The following is a 20,828-nucleotide window of genomic DNA, read 5'->3' on the forward strand; positions in this document are numbered from 1 at the left end:
ACATGGCTCCCCTCCCTGATCCAGAGTCCCTCCCCAGCTTTCCTGGAGCCCCTTTAGGGACTGGAAGGGGCTGGAAGGTCTCCCTGGAGCCTTCTCTTCTCCAGGCTGAACCCCCCCATCTCTTTCAGCCTGTCCTCACAGCAGAGGGGCTCCAGCCCTCCCAGCATCTTTGTGTCTCTCCTCTGGACCTGTTCCAACAGGTCCATGTCCTTCTTGTGCTGGGGGCTCCAGAGCTGGATGCTGTACTCCAGATGGGGTCTCATCAGAGCAGAGTAGAGGGGTAGAATCACCTGCCTTGCCCTTCTGGCCACGCTTCTTTTGATGCAGCCCAGGATGCGGTTGGCTTTCTGGACTGCAAGTGCGCATTGCTGCTCATGTTGAGCTTCTTGCCCACCAGCACCCCCAAGTCCTTCTCCTCAGGGCTTCTTAAAACCCCAGCATGGTGTGCTCTGCAGCACTGGCTGCTGGGGGCCCCGAGTCTTCAAAAGTGCATCCAGACACTTAGAAAGCAAAGAGCCAGCCATGAAAGATAAACCACAGGAGGGTTTGTCCTTGGAGAAAACCTGTAGCCCTGCAGAATCAAGAAGAGGTGGATTATTCATGCTGGAAATAGCAGCATGGATGCTTTCCAGATGCCTTGTTCTCCTCCTCCATCCTCCAGCACAGAACACACCGCAGATCATTGTTGAAAACACATCTGGGTGCACGGCAAATGCTGCCTGTGGAGTGGGGACACCATGGGATGCAGGTCCACCGGGACACAGCACCCTTTGCACCTCGCTGCAACTCCATCCAGGCTGTCACAGAGCGAGTCGTTTCCAACTTCTCAGAGCAAACTGCCTTTTGATGCGACCAGCCAGCAGGTCCACAGGGCGCTGCAGCCCAGCGTTGGGTTTCTAGAAGCTCTGCAGTAAAATGTCTCTTTTTTGCAGAGCTGGGCCCAGCTGCTCTGGAGGAGAACAGTAGTTGGAGTTGTCTCTGAGCCAGTTGTGCTTTTCACAGACAGTGGAAAAGGTGCCCTGAAATGGTCAAGGCCACAACAGGCAAGATGGGAGACCTTGTCTCCAAGATTTAGGGCATCACACTGGTGTATCTTGCTTCCTTTTCTTTGACGCACAGCAATCTCTATCTCCTCTGGAACTAAATGCCAGATTTACTGGAACCACACGATGGACACAGCCTTTTCCCTGCTCCGAGGTGACTCAGCCCCGCTTGGTACCTAGCCCTTCACCACAGGGAAGGGTCCCACCAGGCAGGTGGTCTCCTGACTCTTCCCAAAACCAGGCTCCCTACCTGCAGGAAATACCCACGGGTCCTCAGGCTCACGCCCACGGGTTCGGCATCTGGGATGCGATGCCAGCACTTGCTCCACACCCCGCAAAGCAGAAAATCTGGAGCATGCTCTTGTGCTCGTTGTCTGGTGTCCTCAGTCGGTTCCTCAGCACCGATGAAAAGCGCCTGAGGAATATGGTGGGGGCTTCAGGAGCAGAGCAGATGCTCAGAAACCATAACCACCTCCCACCCAACCCCAGCCAAAACACGGCTTCCCGGCACATGCCTCCAATGGCCACGGCGCACACAACAGCCCAGTCTTTGCTCTATGATCTCTTGCATCTTAGCTTTCCTCCTGCACCGCTCAACCCTGGAATAAGGGTTTTCAATGCACTGTGAGCCCCAGCAATGGGTATCGCCAAAGCTGAGCCTCGGGGAGGGAAGGGAGGAGCAGGAGGCTGCTGTTACAGCCCATTTCTGAAAGGAAAAGCAACCATCTGGGTTCAGAGCATCTCTCAGCAGCTCGGAGGAACACACGCACACTGCCACGTTTTGATACAGGTTGGCTTGATGCTCCCCAGACATGTAACGCGGGGCTTCTGCAGTCATTCCACTCAGCCCTCGCTTTGAATTAACGCCGCTTTTCAGATCAGATTGAAAATGCTGACGTCTGTCTATTATACCAGGAGTCGTTCCCAAAGCTACTGTCTCTTTTTCCAAATGAGCCAAAGCAGCAAAGGGTTATTAACCGGGGAGAAAACGAGGACAGGGAGGGAACGTGCTGTTCTTTGATAGGAACTGTGCTAACGAACATTATAAAAATAAAGATCAGAAAAGCCTCATTGACAACTTCAACCCCAGAAAAGCTGCAGTCACACGCCACAGCAAAACAGCCGAGAGAAGAGAGGGGAAAGTCCACCATGGCCCCAGCACCTCACAGCACCTGGGACCACGTTCAAAACCTCTCACCTCCAGCAGCAGGTCGCTCGATTAAAGTGGAGTCTGCCATTGGGCTCTCCGCGGAGGCACCCCGAGCCCCTCTCCTAATCCTGGGCATGATTTCAGCCAGCCACAACCCAACCATGACAGAAAGCACCACCAGGTGATGGGTGAGCGATGGCTTTGCGAAACACGAGCCACCAAGAGCACCATTGCAGGCACTGGTCCCTGTCTTCTCTTTCAGCACGTCCCACCACCCACTCCTTGGGGACTTGTGGCCGCCATGCCTGCTCTCCTTACTCCTGCTTGCAGCTGGTCAATCCATGGAGAGGAAGAGGAGCTGCCACGCCGTGATGCTCAGGCCATGCTGCTGCCACAGGATCTAACTCTCGTGGCCTTGCCAGTGGCTTTCAGGTTTGCTTGAATGGCTGGCTTTGGTTCCCTTGGCTGCTGAAGGGACTCTGCTTTTGCAGGGCCAGGTCCAACGAAACACTTCAGCATGTACTCAGCTCCCAGGGTAAGAGTGGCCCGTGGAGATCAATCCTTCAGAAAAAGGCACTTTCTGGGATTGGGGCCATGGTGATGGAGCTACCACCACCAAAGCCATACCTGAATGGGACCTCCCGGTGCTGTCTCTCCCCAGGAAAAACAGCAAACCTATACTGAGTATCAACCTATATTTTAGGTGTTTAAAAATAAGCAAACTTACCCTCCTCTACAAAATAACAGTAATCCTGGAAAAAACAGAGCACAAACTGTACCTTCACACATCCCCCACCAAGTGCCAACCCAGGGCGAGAAGAAGGAGGCTAAGTCCAAAGAGAGTCACTTTTTCTAACGAATGCGTTAGCACAGCGCTGGAGCTGGTGGTGACAGGTAAACCGGCTGCGGGGAGCCCCCAGGCTCCCAGCGCTGTGCCGGGCTCAGCGGGAGACGGGGGGCTGGACCCCGGGGGGACGGATGCTCTAAATTAGGAATGAAAACATTCTCCCCCCCCGCCGCCCTGCTCGGCAGAAGGGTAGGCTCAAAGTGAGCCCTTGTCTGGGACAGCCAGCGGGCGAAACGAGGCGACGACGACAGCTCCGCCGGAGTCCAAAATACACTTGCAACTTGTTTTGAATTACTTTATGCAGGGCTTTTAAAAAAAAAAAAAAAAAAAAAACCACTTAAAAATTTCCATCCAACCTGGCTGCAGAGCTGCAGGGGGACCCTGGGTTTTGTTTCCACGCAGCCAGCCCAGTGATGCTGATCTGATTTTTTTTTTTTCCCCTCTGGGTAGGGAAAAGAGAGAAATCTCAGAGAATTCTCAATGCTGAGAAGAGCAAGGGGGGCAACAGCCACCCGGCACGCTTTGGCAGTGATTTTAAGCGATGACGGCAAGGCATCTGCTCCAGTGGCGGTAGGTGGGAGCGATGCTCCTCCCTCCCAGCACCCCAGTCGCTGCAGGGGTGGCTGCCCTGGGGTGCCCGGACCCCACGGACCCATCAGCCTTAGACAAACCCACAGAAAACCTGCCAGCGTTGAAAGCTCCCGCTCGTGGCTCAAATCTATGCGGCTCCATTACAAACAAACCTGTATGAGGGAGAGGGAAAGAAAGAATCCCTCGAGGAATCTGCAGGGCACCCGAGGAGCTAACAATAAACACTGACAACAAGTCAATCTAGAAACAGAAAGCTAAAATCCCTAATAATAGAGGGTTGCCAGCCGGAGGATGGAGATGCCCAGCACCCCCTGCTCCGTCTCTGCCCGCCGAGGCTGCCATGGAGAGTGGTGGCACGGGGACCCCCGTGCCCATCGCTGTGGGACCAAGGGGGCATCGCTGCCTCTGGAGCGATGGTGGGCTCCCTGCAACACAGCCCAGCTCTCAGGCAGGGAAACGCAGCGCCAAGGTTCCTTGCTGCTTTTTATCTTTGTGTTTTCAAATTACCTCTCAAGATGGGCCAGCCGACGCTGAGAAACCAAGATGCTTGTGCCAAACTCCCCAATCCCTCCTCCGCTCCCTTCCCAGCTTCAGAAAAGAAGCCAAATGTGTCCTTTCCAGTGCTGGTCACCATCTTTCCCACATCCCTCAGATGAGATCAGTCCAGTCTCAGGACTCATCTCCGTAGCTATCAGTGCTCGGCTCTGCTGTTCGCCCCCTTTCAGGCCCCTCCAAGGATGCGTGCCCCGATCCAGGCTTTCCACCCCCCTGAACATGTGCCATCACAGACAGCAACCTCAGAGTGCGGGCCACGGTGATCTCACAGCTATAAGGCAACAGAAACATTCTTGGAAAGCGTATAAAAGGCTCCGGATGGCAACTTGCTCGCAATGTGAAATTCAAACGTGAATTTCAGGACTTCACAGGACCAGAAAAATCTGGCCTGGATGCAATTGTGGAAGATGAAATGGGTGGAAGAGCTCTGGGTTTATCCACCAGGCACTTAAGAGAAATCCAAGCCCACCGGAAGGTCCCAATGCAAGGGCAGAAGCCTGCTCTTGTCCTCCACAACCCCAAGGCCTGCAGGGAAGAATGCATCCCCAAGGGTGACTGGGAGAGCCCCCCATGTTTGTGCCACCCCAACCCACCATGCTGCGGCTATGACAGCAGGGACCCTCTCCTTGGCCAAGTGGAGATGTGCTGCTTGCACCCATCCATCCCCGAGGCTGACGTCATCTGCCTGTCCCCACGCTGGCCATGGCAGCCCTGGCACAACCCACTCTCTGGCTCCAAAGGGCAGAGCTGGAGGGACACGAAGCAAGGACAGGCCACCTGGGAGCAGGGGGATGGAGCAGGCGGGAGGAGGTAATTTGATGACTTGTGCTTGCCTCCCCCGCCCCGGCGTCGGGCTCGGGTGACTAATGCTGCAGGAAGGGGATGCTGCTCTCCTGACACGATACACGCTGCTAATCCCGCGGGTTTATCTGTCACTTCCGTGCGCTGGCGGCGGGAGCCAGCACTATCCTGCCTGGCTCCCGCGGGAATCGCACGGCCTCTGGCTCCCACCAAACTCTGCTCCCTGCCTGCCTCCTGGCTTCCCTCTCCCCACCCCCAGCTCCTCCTTTCTCCTGCTTTTTCAATAAAATCTCTAGGAAGAAAAAAGGGTGTCAACGGGGTGTTTGTTTGAATAAAAAGAGCTGGAAATGAGTGGGAGCCTCATCAAGCAGCGCTTACGCCTCTCCTGCCTAAAAGTTAATTGCCTGGGCTGGGAGGGGAGAATAAGGCTAGAGCGGAGACGGAGACTCTCACCCGGGGGTGATGCAGACACAGGGCACCCCGCTGCAAGGGCTGGAAACCACGGCAGCGTGGGGATCCCTGGCTCGGGTAAAGCTCCTGCCAGCCCCCAGCCCTCCCTGGTGCCTCTCACCCTGCAGCTCTGTCTGGGGACCCCCGCATCCCCCACCTCCACCAGCGAGCGGGGACCAGCAGCTCGCCCGGACCTGCCCATCGCTTGCACATTCAGCACCTCACCTCCGTCTCTGAAACAAGAGCCCTGGACAAGCCCGAAGGGATGAGCCCAGGGACACAGACACCAGCCCCCTGGGGTCCCCACGGCTCATGCCTGGCAGCCCCGCGGGAGGATAACCTGCCACCGCTGACAGCCTACGCTGTGCAAGCGCTGGGGCATGCAGCTCGGCCATAACCCAGCTCTCCAGCTCAGGAATGTCCAAATAAATACAGAAATACATAAAAAGGCCATAAATAAGGTTGCCTGAGATGGCTTTTTGTCTCTCGCCTGGCCAGGACCCCCTCTCCCCTGTTGCTGTTTGCCTTGGCAGATGACAGCTGGGTAATTTGTTTCCATTGCAATGAAGTCCTAATTAACTGGAATAAACTTTTTACACTAAGTGTGTTTGTTTAACAAACTGGCTCTTTCAGAGCCTCACCGAGACCTGATTGATGCATTTGAGGGGAGTGGAAACACGCTGGGTGCTTGGACATTAAAGCTGCAGTGTCTGAGCAGGCCAGGGCTGAAAGGGCTCTCTCTGTGTTTGGGAAATCAAAAATGACACCTCTGATGTCTGGACCTGGATGGGGATTTCAGCGTGGACTTTGTGTACAAATATTTGGCGTTTCACATTCGCTGCGGCTGACACCCCCTCCAGCGTCCCTGCTGCTCAGGCGAGCAGGGGTTGGAGCTGGGAGATGCCTCAGGACCAGGCTCTGCACTGGTGGCAGGAGGTGGGATCCATCACGCTGGACTCGCTGCTGACTGCAGCGAAGCGCGCCAGGATGCATGTGGTCCCTCCTGGTGACAGCACCTGGTGGCTCCGGCCAACCAACAAAATCCCAAAGGTGGGACTTCCCAGGATGCTCTCAATGAAGCAGGACCAATGTCTTCAGCAGCAGCCACGCTTCCTCCTCCCCTGCTCTCCGAGACCGGCTTCATCACTTGTGAAGCCAGTAATTTGCAGCAGTAAAACCAAGACGGTTAGAAACTGGTCTGAGATATTTAGAAACTGGTTAGAAGTCTGAGACTGGTTTCTGGTCCAAACCAGAGCTTCCAGTGACACTGACCAGCTGGGGAGAGGCAGGGGGACACAGAAGTTTGATAAAAGCCCAGAAGCAGAATTCTCCTCATCCTCAGAGACGGCCCGTTGGTTTGGAAATGGCCAAGCGGCCGCATTGCCGTAGAGGGATCCGGCACAACCGGGCTTGGCAACCTGGTCCTGACGCAGGCAGGGGGGCTTACTGGGAACATCTGGGAACAAGGGCAACATCTGGAGAGAGCAGGTCTTGTGCTGCACCCTCTCTGGGGAGATTGCTGCCAGGAGCTGAAGGACCCTCAGAGGACAAGCAATGCTGAGCACACACATCTGCTAGATGGTGGCCTAGGATCGTGGGACAAAACCTTTGATTAAAAAAGGGAGAAAAGAGGAACGCAGTGGGGAGAAGATGACACAACTACCACTGGCACTGGTGCCTGAAGGCAGGTGCCAAGTACCATCCCGCCAGCTCCGGCGGGACACCCCGCGGGGTGGAAAGCCGAGACACTGCCCAGTTCCGCAGTAGGGCCTGGGCCATGACAAGCCCCAAGCTGGAGCTGTGTTTCAGCTGTCTAATGAGAGAGCTGCCTGAATAATAAGCACTTCTGGAAAACAAAGCGCCTCTGACATCCGAGGGGGAGAGTGAACGCAGCTGAGCTTTCCCTCCCTGGGTGCTTTCTCCTTCCTACCTCATACTGCAGAGGAAAACCTCCAACATCCCCTGCTTGAGCACTGTCAGCTCCAGAGGTTTTCGGGAGGCATTCAAGCCTTTTGGAAGGCTTGGCTTTCCTATTTTTACATGTAAAAATGGGATTTTGCAGGTGCTAGAGTTCCTTTTGCCTCCTTCTCCAGCCCTTTTCCTCAAAGTGCTGCAGGCATTTCCATTTACTGTGGGGCAAGACGGTGCTTTCTTGTGGCTGGGGGTTTAGCAGATCTCCCACAACCACGCAGTAAAATGCCCCAAAGTCTCCCCATCATCAACCTGCCCACACTGCCACAGCTTGAGTCAGTCAAGTCTTTAATTAGATACAAATACCATTATCCAGTGTTTCTTCAGTAATTACTATAGCTCATCCTACCTTCAGCTGCATCTTCTGGACAGGTTGAAAGCCTTCCGACTGATGGCAGAGATCTGAGCTAGCTGCCCACGCTCCCTGTGTAGTCCACAGAGAGAGGAGAAATTCATTTCCCCATAAATAAGGTGGTGACGCTGGAGGTGGTGCCCTTTTACATGATGTCCCAAGCCTGAAGAGCCAACCAAGCACCCGCACCCTTGTCCCTTCCTGCTGTACCTCTCCTGGGAGTCATCACGCTGCTCCGAATCCTATCTTTGTTAATGCCAGAAACCTGCGGGGAAGCTCAAAGCCTCAGATCTCACCTCTGCGCACACCCCTATGTCAGGATGCAGTAAAGACAACGCATTTTCCTCTTTTCAAGTCCTTAGACACACCGTTCCCCGAGCAAATTAGCGCCATCTCCATGTCTCCCCGCAGTCTGCTCAGTACAGCCCAAGTAAATCAGCGTGTTCAGCCTGATTATCCCTCCCCGAGCAAAGAGCCAGAGGAGAAACACCAACGCCACAGCTCTCAGATACCTGCCTGACTGCTCTCAAGGCTCATACTGACATTTCCACCACCACTGGCGATTTTTTCTCCTCGGGAGCTCAGGCGGCTTGGAGAAGGGCTGCAGAGCCACCACACCATGCTGTGGGCTCCGTCCCTGCTGGAGCGCGTGCTGGGGACAACAGGACAAGTTGGGAAGAGCATGGATCCATTTGGAACGAGGCTGCAAACAGCCGGTCTTTCCCAGGAGATGCTGCCGGCCAGCGGGGCTCAGGAACAACAAAACACTCTTCTTCCAAACAGCATCTCTGGCAGGCAAGCACAAGGCAACACCGGCGGTGCCACACAGACAAGTGCTCAGATACTGAGGGTGGTCTTAGGCGAGAACAAGCTTCTGAAGAGGGTGCAGGCTGATGTAGCTGCTGATGGTTCCATGGCCCAGCTGTCTGTCTGGCACCGCAGGTGAAAGCATGGAGAGAAAATACCAGGACTGGGTATGTGAATAAAAAGCCAGATAAATCTGTGGTTGTTCCAGGAAAAGAGCATGAAAGATCTTACGCGTGCTGTGCTGATGGGCAAAGCAGCAAGCTCTTGAGATGATGCGAGGCAGCGAGGTTGAGAAAGGACCGTGAGGAATGGGAAATTTTCACTCATGAGCAGACATTTAACACGCTCGATGCTCCTGAAACCTGCTACGATGATTTACATGATCAGAAGTCTCTGCATAGGAGGGGTGGCAGGGAAGGAAGAGGAGGGCACTGTGCACTTACAATACATGCCATTCTATTTTTTTTCTTTAGAATTACAGACCTTTTAGCAGTCAGCGCTTGAAGAAATACACATTCACCTTCTCACCAAGGACTGGGAAGAGGGATGGCACAATCATACCTGAGCCAGCACAGGACTGCAGGAGGTCAACCTTGGACCTGTCGGAGTGGGGCCAGAGGAGGCCCCGGAGATGCTGGGAGGGCTGGAGCCCCTCTGCTGTGAGGACAGGCTGAGACAGTTGGGGGGGTTCAGCCTGGAGAAGAGAAGGCTCCGGGGAGACCTTGGAGCCTCTTCCAGTCCCTAAAGGGGCTCCAGGAAAGCTGGGGAGGGACTCTGGATCAGGGAGGGGAGAAAAGGGACGAGGGGGAATGGTTTTAAACTGGAAGAGGGGAGATTTAGATTGGCTATCAGGAAGAAATTGTTTGCTGTGAGGGTGGTGAGCCCCTGTCCCAGGTTGCCCAGAGAAGCTGTGGCTGCCCCATCCCTGGAGGTGTTCAAGGGCAGGTTGGACGGGGCTTGGAGCAACCTGGTGTGGTGGGAGGTGTCCCTGCCCAGGGCAGGGGGTGGCACTGGGTGGGCTTTAAGGTCCCTTTCAACCCTAACCATTCTGTGATTCTATGAATTTTAAATATATGTTCTCAATGGACAGAACATAAAAATAATGAATCATCAAGGATTTGGGTTTCTGAGTCGCACACTAGAAGACTCACAGAGCCAGCGGTAAAATACCACATGCGTTTCTAAACACTATAGTTGATAACTTTCCAACTCAGAAGTTAATGCACAGCAGGCGACAAAAGGTCAAGTGGTTGCTGGGTTCCCGGAGAGGCTGGCAGCAATCCCCACGGACCCACAGGAAGATGGGCGCAGGCAGCACTGCACACGCTCAGTGCTGCATTTGAAAAAGTAGAGCAAAAAAAGAAGAGTTCTTTAACAGAAAGTTCACTGAACATCTGTAAAGTCCTCATTTTATAGTCAGGAAAATGAGCAACTCGCTTAAAAATCCCCTTTGCTAAATGAAGGCTCAGAGTGGAAATGGGATATACAACAAAGGGTGGTCAATACAAATGAAAAATTACAGTGTGTAGGAAAGTGATAAAGGAAACCAGAGAAGGGGAAAATGCATGGCTGGACATGCAAAATCTACTAGTGGGGGCCAAACAAATTCTAGCAATAGATCCATTTGGAAGCAGCAATGGAACCATGTTTAAGCAGAGGCTGTAGCACCGCTCCTAACGACGCTGAAAAAGCAAACACAGTCAAGAGACACTTATTCTGTGTTTGGGGAAAAAAGGAGAGTAAAGTACTTCCCAGGAAAGACGAAGCTTCCCTAAACCGTTAGTATCCTCACCTACATCTAAGGCGGGCAAACAGCACTAACCAGCCAGCACAGGTAACTTGTACCAAAGGCTGGGGAGAGTTTTCTGGGCTCTGCCGCTTGTTTTGAGCAAACTTTGGGCTGCCTCGTCCAGATGGCAAATGGCTCCTTCACAGCCATATTCACACCCAGCAGTGACGATGACCTAGTTAACTACTAAATGGTCAGCCTGATAGAAGACCCAGAAGCCAGGGCTCACCTGGAATTAAATTAGGAAATAATTAAAGGATGTAAGTTATAATTAAAGTCAGTCGGCGTGTCTTTGTGGAGAAGAGATCTTGTCAAACGAGCCCAGTGTCACTTTTTAGCGAATACAGGCTGAGCTGAAAAAGGCACAGTGTACGTTACTCTGTGCAGGCAGAGCGCTAAGTGCTGCTTGACGTTCTGATTTTAGAAGATAGTACTATACAGTATCAATAAAGCATGTTAAATAGATTAAGAGCTGTCTGACAGGTCTCAAACAGAAGTTGTCAATGGGGAATCGTTAGTGAGGCTCCACGGGGAGCATGCCAGTCAATATTTTCATCGATGATCAAGAAGAAAATACAAAATCCTCGCTCAAAAAAATTAGCAGATGACAGGAAGATTGATGTAACGGTAAATATTGATGAGGAGAGAGTGAAATGTGGGTTGCTTGGTAATGCTGAGCCCATTCAAACACTGTATATGTTAATGCAGCCCAGTGCAGAATGACACACCTACCGAGCGGGATTTCAGGCCGTATTTATGAAGAGGGACTGTATCCCAGACAAGAGCGAGCCTCCAGAAAGGCTCAAGGGTCACCACGGGTGACCAACCCAGCACAAGGCTCTAATGTGATGCTGTGATGAAAAGAGCTGATGCAGTTATTGGGGGAGAGGAGAGTTACATGTATTGCACTGCTGAGACCGACACAGAAACTCCTGCAATTAAGATGCCCAGCCTTTAAAAGGGGACACTGAAAAAGCAGAGAGGCTGGAGGGATGAGTCACAGAATTGATCCAAGGACTGGCGAAAATATCCTGCTGCAAAAGATTTGAGCTATATTGAGTTTACCCACAAAAATTCTGCCGCCCCCGCCCCCCCAAACCAGCGAGGCACGCAGAGAGCCGGGGACGGGGAGCTGAAGCCCAAGCTCAAATGAGTTTCAGGTCAGTATTAGATACCTCTTGGAGCTGCTCAGAGGATTAGGTACCTCTCACAGGGCAACCACAACCTCTTCAGCTCACCATGGAGCGCATGGGCAGCATTTACATCCCTACAGCACTCAGGGGACCAAATGGTGCGATCGAACAGCCCCTTTCATACCTAAATCCCACACAAGTGAATCCCAGCAGACAGCTGGAGCTGCCAGGCTAACCCCTGTCACACACCACAGCGAAGACAGGTAACTCCGGAGATAGCGCCGGCAATGAGGAGCTGGTGAGGCACGGAGCAGCAAAGATGGGTGCTAGCTCCTCAAAGAGGAGGTTCAGAGCTAGAAGTCCTGCTAGCTGTGAGGAGTCCCCGTCTGGTGTCGTGCCAGGGGCAGAGCATGTGGGAAAGGACCTCTCACAGCTCTTGGAGAAACACCAGTGGAGAGTGCTGGCCATGCCGCTTGGGAAACACCTCAACCCACTTCTCCCTCCTGCTACCCCACTGTGGGAGCGACGGCTGCTGTGGGTGGGAGCGTTACCTCCCATGCCAAAAGCACCTCTGTGTTGACTCACTGCAGCAAACATTTTGCTCTCTTGCTTAGGGGAGAACGCAGCCTTGGTTATTTTGTTAAAAAATGCCCATCTTCCTACGCTCAATTCCCTTTTCATGATTAATGCAGAGCATAGCGAATGCGGAAGGGCTGCAGCTGGTGCATAGGTGGCTTCTGTGTCTGTCTTGGCTCTGAGCTGGCAGTGTTGTCCTCCCGTCCCGAGGGAGGGGAAGGTGGCCCCAGGTTCAGACCAGCGAGGCAGGCAGATGCCATTTCAATGTCTCCACCAAAGGATCAGGGGCTTCCAGCGACCAGGCACCAAGCAGCTGTGCCCCCTCAGCTCCCTGGGTTCAGAAGAAGCAGCAGGGAGAGGTACGCCATGGTGAGCAAGGGGATCTTCTCCCAGCCAGAGGCACTGCAGAGGGACATGGGCTGAGGACCAGCCCCAACCCTGGTGGGGCTCCGAGGGGTCAGAAGCCCACCCAGCGCTACTGGGCAAGTGCCCGGTTCACGGGAACATGAAGCCTTCGGTCAGGACAAAAGGGAGCACAGCATAAAGACACCGAGCCCTCGGGTGGCAGTGCTGGAGACAGGGAATCGGGGCCAGGCAGGTTTTTAATTGGACTGGAACTGAAATTACAGGGGGGAAAAAAACCCCAAACCTGCTTTGGTTTAAAGAAAGGGGCTGGGGGGGATACGAGAAAAAAGCCCTTCAAGTTTCTATGACAACCGGCACAGGAAGAGCCTACATTGCAACCTCACTTAACACATTAAAAGCTGCACAGAAACAACAAAAATCAAAACTTTCTTCTACCACCAGGTCTGGGAGGGCCGTTCTCAGCCGGAGAGCAAGCATGCTGCAAGGGGGCTTTCCAGTGGTCCCCTGGCCCGGGCGCCCAGAGCAGGGCAGCATGGGTTCAACTAGCCCCAACAACTCCTCCTCCTGTCCCCTGGGCTCAAGGGACCGCTCAAACCAAGTGGCTCCTTGTCCCGACCTCCCTTGGGCCAAGATATTTAACTCTGGGTATCAAGGGTCCTGGTGCCGTCCAGGCGTGGGGGGAGAAGGTCATCTCTGTCCTCATAAATCTGGGTGTAGAGCACCCCACCGTGGCCCTCCAGCCCCATCAGTGAGAGGGGCCCGGGGTGAGCACTCCCACACAACAAGCAATACAAAAGAAAATGAAAGAGAGTTGTATTCATTCATACTTTACACAAATGGTGGTCTTTGGCAGGAGCTATCGGGGATGTAACCTGGAGCTGCTCTCCCAGGCTGCTGGAGTGGGGGGCTGCAGCAGGACAGCCAGCCCTCAGCACAGGGCTCTGCTGGCCACAGATCGGCACCAGCTCTCCCGGCTTCTAAAGCAAATAGCGACATTAGCCTGGGCAGATAGCCCAGACGCCACAGGGCGACTCAGCAGGGCTATTGCCTTCTTGATCTTGGAGCTTCCAAGCGATCTCTGCCAGCACTGCTCCCATCACGGCTGTGTCCTGTTCCCTTCGCAGCCACAGAGCTAAGGGGAGCCGGAAAATTTTACTTGGGGGGGGGAAACAAAACCATTCCCGAGAGGCTGCTGACTACCCTCCTGCCCCACTGCGAGGCCCTGAGGTGAGGACACGCTAGCACCCCTCAGGGAGCTGCCCGTGCTGGAGGCACTGCCATCGCCCCCCAGACAGCATGGGGGCAAGGAGCAGCCCCCCCAGGGCAGAACCCCCTCCCCAGAGCAGCCAGGCCTCCAGAAGGTTTTCTGGGCTCAGGGCATTACTGGGAGAGACTGGGCCACCTTAGCTTAAAAGATCAGCATACCACAGGGCAGGGGACGCCTTCTGAAGGCCACAAGGAAAGCTGCAGGACTGTTCAAAGGCTGGAGCACCAGCCGGTCACCCGCACCCACTGCAAAACGTCCAAGGCAACTCTCCACGAGCCATGAGCTGCCTCCCACCGCTCATACGCATTTCTGCCAACTCTCCACTCCCCGTCTTCTCTGGCACAGCTCTGCTCTCCATCCCCAGACCAGTGTTTGCTGAACCACCACATTTCTCCAAAGTACCTTTTCAGGCTTCCCTTGCTTTCCCAGCACTCAGAAAGGCTTAAAGCCCGTCCACCTGCCTGGAACTCAGGGTCTGAATCCACTGGTCAAAACCCAGGGGAAATATTGTTTAAGCTTGCTCTAAAGTTTCAGTGGCCCAGGCATCATAATCTTTACTTAACTTCATTGTGTGTGGAGGACTTAACTCCCCAAGTCTTCAGGAAACCCTGGGATTTGGGGTTGGAAGCTAGGAGCCCATGCTCATGGTCCCTTCTGGAGGGCTCCGTGCCCCTTCAGCTGCCAACCTGCACACCTCCGAGAGGCACCCACCCCACAGACCCCAACACCTCCCTTCCACCCCTGCTCTGCCATCCCATTGCCACCAGAGATGCTGGTGATGGCACTTCATCCTTTCCTACAACCGAAGCTGGGAGAAACCTTCTCCAACCCTGAAAAGGTAGTTTTGGGGCAGTTTCTCACAGCGTTGGGTATCCCATGGCTTCAGTACAGAAAGGTGGCCGCGGCATTGCTTCTCCTGCCCCACCCCTGCCCTCCCATCATCTGCACCGTCTCTTATTCCCCCCTTTCCCTGCGTGTCCTCCTCCCACTGCTTGGCACTTTGCAGGTGATCCTGCGCTACTTGAAGAGCATCCCAGCAGATGACTCTCACCCACTGCGAAAGAAGTCAAATGTAGCATATAAGCCTGTTGTTATTATTATCATTACCATAACAATAATGTTGGAGTTAAGGAGGCAATGAAAGGAACACCCAGCTTAGGAACACATCTAGTGCATTATGATGGCCCTAAATGCTTCCAAGATGTAAATACTGATTTCTAGATTCTTAAAACCGCCACGGTTTTACAAGATAATGACTCAGCAATGAAACACTCACTTTCATCTAAGTGCTTGCATGGAAAGGTTTTAGTCTAAGAGATGAAATGTTCTGCCTTAAGAGCAGGGTGACAACAAATTAGCTGCAGAGACATCTTGGCGTAATGAAGACTGCAAGGCAAAACAAACATGAGCCGCTGCTTTATGTAAGGTGGTTTCAAAGCTCCTCCTGTGTTTACAGGGCTGGGGCTGAGGCACAGAATGTGGGCGGCCGTCTTTCATCTGAAACGGAGACAGAGCCACGAGGCGCCCCTACAAAAGGGCCGTGGGATACTTCTGGAGCAAGAGATGGGCCCTGAGATATCAGGTCTCTTCGGTACGGCCACATTGTCCCAAGGGGCTGAATGAGCGGATCAATGGAGAGCGTTTTGTGTCGCTACAGCCGTGTCTCTCCTGACACCTCAAAGTGCCTGGCAAATATTAACTGCTCCCGAGTGACAACTCTCTTGACAGATGAGCATTGCTCTCGGCAGAGGAGACAGCATGCATGAGGGAGCGCAAGCGGCTCCGGCAGCAAATCAGTGACACTCTAATTAAACCCAGGTATTTCAGTCTACATTTGCCAGGGGGTTTTATGATTGTTATTACTACCAAAATTTCTTTCTGGGCTCGAAGAAACTGAGTTCCAGTCAGTGCCTGACACTGAAGAGCAAATATATGCCACCGGGAATTAGCAAACACACCAGCCTTTCTTGGATCCTGTCATGACGCTTCCAACCAGCCCTGCCAGAGAGAGTTATTAAGCAAAAACACCAGTCCCAGGAGATCCTATTCCTGTCTCTCAGCGTGGTGTCCCTGGGTCTTCAGCCAGCAGGTCCTTGTTCAGGAAACTGCCTCAACAAAGCAGTCAAGGGCCTTCTGTCAGAAATTTGGAATGACCTCTGGAAGTCCAGATATACCAACAATATTGCAACTGTATGAGCAGCTTCCCACATCGGGGTGGCAAAGGAACAAGCAGCTCAGGGGCTGGACTCAGCCCACGGGGTGTTTCTTCCCCAGTCCCTAGGAGTGCTGGCCTGACCCCAGCCGGAGCGGGGCTGCAGGCAGGGCTGCAACGGGGCAGGGCCGTGCCCAAGCTGCATCGCATGAGAATTATTAAGTTGGGCTATACCGTTCTAACATCCGAACAACCTGCTTTGGAAACTCAGCGCAAGGAAGGCATCTGTACCTGTTGAAATGGGACACAGCACAAGGCTGGAGCAGCCGGGGTAGGTGAGGAAACCCATGCAGATGTTGGTTTGCTGCTGGACTCGTGGCCATTTCCCATACGCCAGGCTCCTCTCAGGAATTTCAGCTACAGGAGCTCTTTGCATGCCTGTTCTTCCTAAAGTCATCTCTAGCCTATACAGCACTCAGGTAATGTATTTTTTTTTAAGATTAATGCTTCAACCTTCTTGACCCAAGCAGCCTCCTTCTATTTAACGTGGAAAGAGGGAATGCTACCTCCCAGACACACAAAAAGCCAGGAGTCACAACTGCTGACATGGGCCAGCTCCTGCAGGTACATCCGTAACCATCCTCCTTGAAACCCTTGGAAGTAAAAGCGCCTCCCCCAGAGTGGGCAGCAACATCATTTCAGCTCTGGTGGTTCTACCCCGAGCACCTCTGACTTCCTGCAGCAGAGGTCCACCTTCACTACGCTTTCCTGTGTGCTGGCCCTGTAGAATTTGGGAGAACCCAGCAGCAGACCTGTACCTTAAACCTTCTTGGATGGATGGGGCAGAGGGGAAGAGACTAGTGTAAAGGCCACCCAAGGCTGGTGGGTGAAGGCAGACACCTCTTCATACCCTTCATGAGCACTGGACTATTCCAGGCTCTTAGGAAACACCCCACTGCTGGCTGAGGTAGACCAACGGTAACTATGGGGTGAGGGAACATGAGGACAGCATCTCCATTTCTGAAGGGAAGAGGCAACAAAGGAAGGAGTCACTCGGGGTGACACAAGGAAACCCGGGTGACGGACTACCTGCTGTCCAGGGAAGAGGAGGACAGCTGATCAGGGAAAGCTTCTGAACGTGGCAGAAATGGAGCAAGATTCACTCCTAGGACAAGTGGCGGTAAAAGCCGCTGCTCATATTTCTAGTGCCCGTGTCCTTTGTCTTTCTCTATAACCTACATCGGCTGTGAGAGGCCAAACCCACTGACCCGAGAGCAGGGATGCTCTGACCCCGCTCCTGCAGAGCAAGGCTCGGCTGGCACGGTGAGCTGTGCCTCTGAAGCGCAATAAAGGAAAAGCAGAGGCGCAGTTAAGTTTGCTCTGGCTGGAGGGCCAGCCAACCGCTGCCAGACTTCTCTCGGATCACCAGCCTCACCTACAGATCTGTTCATGACCCACCACGGCTCGGCTCAGCTCCAGGAACCAGCTGTTTCCCATGCTCTGTCTGCTCGCCATCGCCTTGCCCAGGGCTCGGGGAACACGTCTGTGGAGGTGCCGCAGAAGTGCTGAGCTCTCCTGAGCCCTCCAGTGGCAGGTCCCAACAGACCTCTGGCAGCTGCTGGGCACGTTTCTCTGCTGAGGAAGATGAGCTCCAGTCCTGCCAGAGGCTGAGGGTACCTGGCCCAGCCTTGCAGATGGGCTGCAGCAGCAAGAGCAATGGTGCCGGCAGCAGCTGGTGGATCAAAAAGCCAAATCAGATGGAGACAGTGATACCAGGCAACATCACGGCCATGAACTCTACTGGTCGCAACCCCAAAACAGCTGCTGAGGAACATAAGTAGAATAGGCATTAACCGAAGTCACAATATTATTTTGAGCCACAGCTGCTATCACAAGCTGCTTGGCCAAAACATGGAGGTCGTGTAGCCTCGTGGCCCAGGGGAACCAGAGGGCACCGATAAGACACCCTGTATCTACGAGACCCTCTGCACCAGCACCCCCAACTCTGACCCAACAGCTCTGCAACTTCAGTGACATGGGAAGCCCATGTTCTCCCACCTAAGGTAGAGAAACAGCCCTCGTTTCTCGCATGAGATGAGCTATAAAAGCATACCAATAACTATTGCTACCTATGGCCAAACCCACCCTGCAGGAAAACCAAAGAGTAAGAGTAAGAGCTCTTTACATATTTCCTCCAAATTGCTTCAGCTGGGACAGGGACACCAGAGATGCTTCGCTCTTTTTTAAGCCACTTGTCAAAAGACACACTCTACATTAGCACCCAGCAGCGCCACAGTAAGAAGCACCAAAATCTTGGATGACTGTTGGTAGAGGTCACAAAAGCACGGATGTAAGTCCTTTGCCAAATGCATGTTCTTTTTTGTTGTTGTGTCCACAATGACTCCATATCCTCTTGGGATATCGCTCTGATCTCCCAGAAAGTCATGCGGGATTAAACAGCCTGGGAAATGGCTTTGGCTGTATTTTCAGAAGTCTTTAGCTGCCAGCGGGCTTGGGAAGCCAGTGATCAGCAGTGCCTTTTGGAGAGCGGACAGAGGAGCTCCCTGAAATCAGATTTTTCGGTAGGGACCTAGGAGACTAGCGCTGAGTTTTGAAAACTTTTGGTGGCATAAAGGAAGAGGAAGCAGCCGATAACCGAAGAACGGGCACGTAGCCAACGCAGCCAGTGAGCCGGCAGCTCCGTCAGGCGCCCCATGCCACAGCCTGCTGTCCCCGGCACATCTCGGACGTGCCTCCTCTGATGCTAAATCAGAGTAACTGGGACCGAGGATGCTTGGTGCTCGCTGCCTGCTCCGGCAGCGCTGGGAAGCAGCTCTGCAGGAACCGTTTCGAAAGCAGCAAAGAAAGAGCAAGTCAGAAGGACGGTGAGTTCTGGAGGAGAAATTTCCTCAACCCTATTCCTTCTGATTCCAAAACCACGCTCCTCTGACAATCCTGCGCGTCAGAGCGCTGTTCCACAACTTCAAAACCAAAAATGTTTTCTTCGGAAGAAAAAAGGTGCTAACATAAAGATGTTCACTTCCCCAAACAGAGCAGGAGCAACACAAGGCCCCACGTGCAACGTGCTAGGCAGCACAATGCACAGCTGCTTGGTGGCCAGGGCCAGAGCCCAACCTCTCAGCACGGCTTTGAATAGAGTTTGCCCTTATCCAAATCATGACGGTAACAGACACATCCGTCCAGCGGAGAGACAACCTTCTTGCCTCAAAGGGTGCAAGAGGCTCTGCAAATGCTGGGTGCAACCGCACAGCTGCCTGCGAGAGCGCGAGCTCTGCCTGCCTTTTGATAGGGGTCCCCGAGGCTGACAGCTCTAAGTGCTCTGCTCTCGCTCACTCGCTTACAGACTGTCGCAGCCAGCTCAGAGCCATGGCCAAGGGCACGCTCTCACCCACTGCTTATGCTGCTGGGGTGGTTTGCAGATCCTTTGTTCGCGTTCAAGAATATGGTGGCTCCAGAGAGCCTCTTCTCTTCCTCTCACCCCTGCGGCTCACCGTGCTTTAGAAAACACAACAGGCGGAAGACGACAGGCATCAGCGTCAAAGCACGGGCTGCGGAAGATGTGCTTCAAGATCAGCCCGTTGCGACACAGACCAAAACCCTTCAATTCTCCAAAACAGCTCAGCTGTGCAAACCTGGAGCTGAGGGGGCCAGAGGTGGGAAAGGTCACCATCGCATTCCCCGCTCCCCGGCCGTCAGGTCCCAGCTCTGTCCCTCGGGCTCAGCCAAGCTGTCGTGATTCCTTCTGACCTGATTTAATGATTTGCATATGCCCTGCAGCCAAAATGATTGACAGCCCTTCCACTGTTATCCTCACTTGTGTAATTGCAGCAGCTATTCTTGTACGTTGAAATGTCTAATCTTAGCAAGCCACAGAGCTGCTCAGGAATATGGGACCAACCGGGAATTTCCATGCAATTACTCACCATGGCTACTGGCACTTACTTTGGCTGGTACAAGTCCTTCTTGTCCGCTGACCCCAGGCTCTGGAAGACACAAAAGATAGATGTATTTCTTTAACCCTTTGCCAAGCAAGTACCATCGATGAAGATGTTGGTGAGCAGGAAAAGGCATGCCTATGATTCTGCTGCCCAGGGGGGCTGCGTGGGCTGGCTGGGCAGGGCTGGCACTGGGTCCTCCAGCCACCCAATGCACCGTAGGCAGAGCCCACAGCAGGCAGGGATGTGAAAATAAAGAGTCCATGCAGAGGTGTGGGGACGCGTTAGGTTGAACCCAACGTGTTTGGGCACGTCTATCTCTCCCATCACTCGCAGAAGCATGGCACCTTGTGTCAGGAGGGGACTCGTGTCCTCTGAGCCTGCCCAGCCAGAAAGAGAACAAAGCGCAGGGCTGGCAGAGGGGACTGAGCCACCACCGCCTGCAGAGACCCTGCGTCAGGGCAGGGGACAGAGCCCGAGGCCCACGGCCGCTCCCTGGGGGCAGGACCATGAAATTTTTCTGCCAAGAAAAATGATATCAGACCCCGAGCACGTGCAAGCTTGAAGCGGAGACAGCCCGATGCACACTCACGTTCCCAGGTGCCACCAACTCCACCGACAGCACGCTCTAGTAACAGTCTGGCAGCGTCCCAGCCCGGGCTGCCGGAGCAGTGGCCAGGGTCCACTGGGAGACCCCAGCCAGGCTGAGCATCCCCCGCAGGGAGCCGGGGGGAGGGCAGGCATCCCACAGACCCCGCTTCAGGCGCAAGGCAGGGCCCCTGCGTGACAAGCACAGAGAGCATGCGTGCACCGCTGAGCCGTGCCCCACTGTCTGACGGGGCCTTATACACCGAGTTACGCCCAACGCTCTCCCCCATCATGCCTTGTCCCCAAGGCACCGGTGGCAAAGGCTGGCCCCTGCCCCACACTGAGGCCCCACGTGCTTGCCGAGCTCAGAAGGGCCCCTGCCACCAAGGGACATGGAGGGGGACAGGCTGCACGGGACACAGCAGGACGCTCAT

General features: G+C 53.9%; 1 protein-coding gene across 3 annotated transcripts in view; it reads right to left on the bottom strand.

Moving 5' to 3' along the window:
- The window catches only part of LOC141747535 (ankyrin repeat and fibronectin type-III domain-containing protein 1-like), a 267,665-nt gene that overhangs the window by 56,518 nt on the left and 190,319 nt on the right, over positions 1-20,828 (bottom strand). For all 3 annotated transcript variants that reach the window (XM_074597926.1, XM_074597923.1, XM_074597925.1), the window contains one exon: positions 19,814-19,854. In XM_074597926.1, the coding sequence (XP_074454027.1) occupies positions 19,814-19,854 (41 nt within the window). The remainder of the gene's footprint in view (positions 1-19,813; positions 19,855-20,828) is intronic.

The sequence above is a fragment of the Larus michahellis genome, chromosome 8, assembly GCF_964199755.1.
Source record: "Larus michahellis chromosome 8, bLarMic1.1, whole genome shotgun sequence".
In the NCBI taxonomy this organism is placed as follows: domain Eukaryota; kingdom Metazoa; phylum Chordata; class Aves; order Charadriiformes; family Laridae; genus Larus; species Larus michahellis.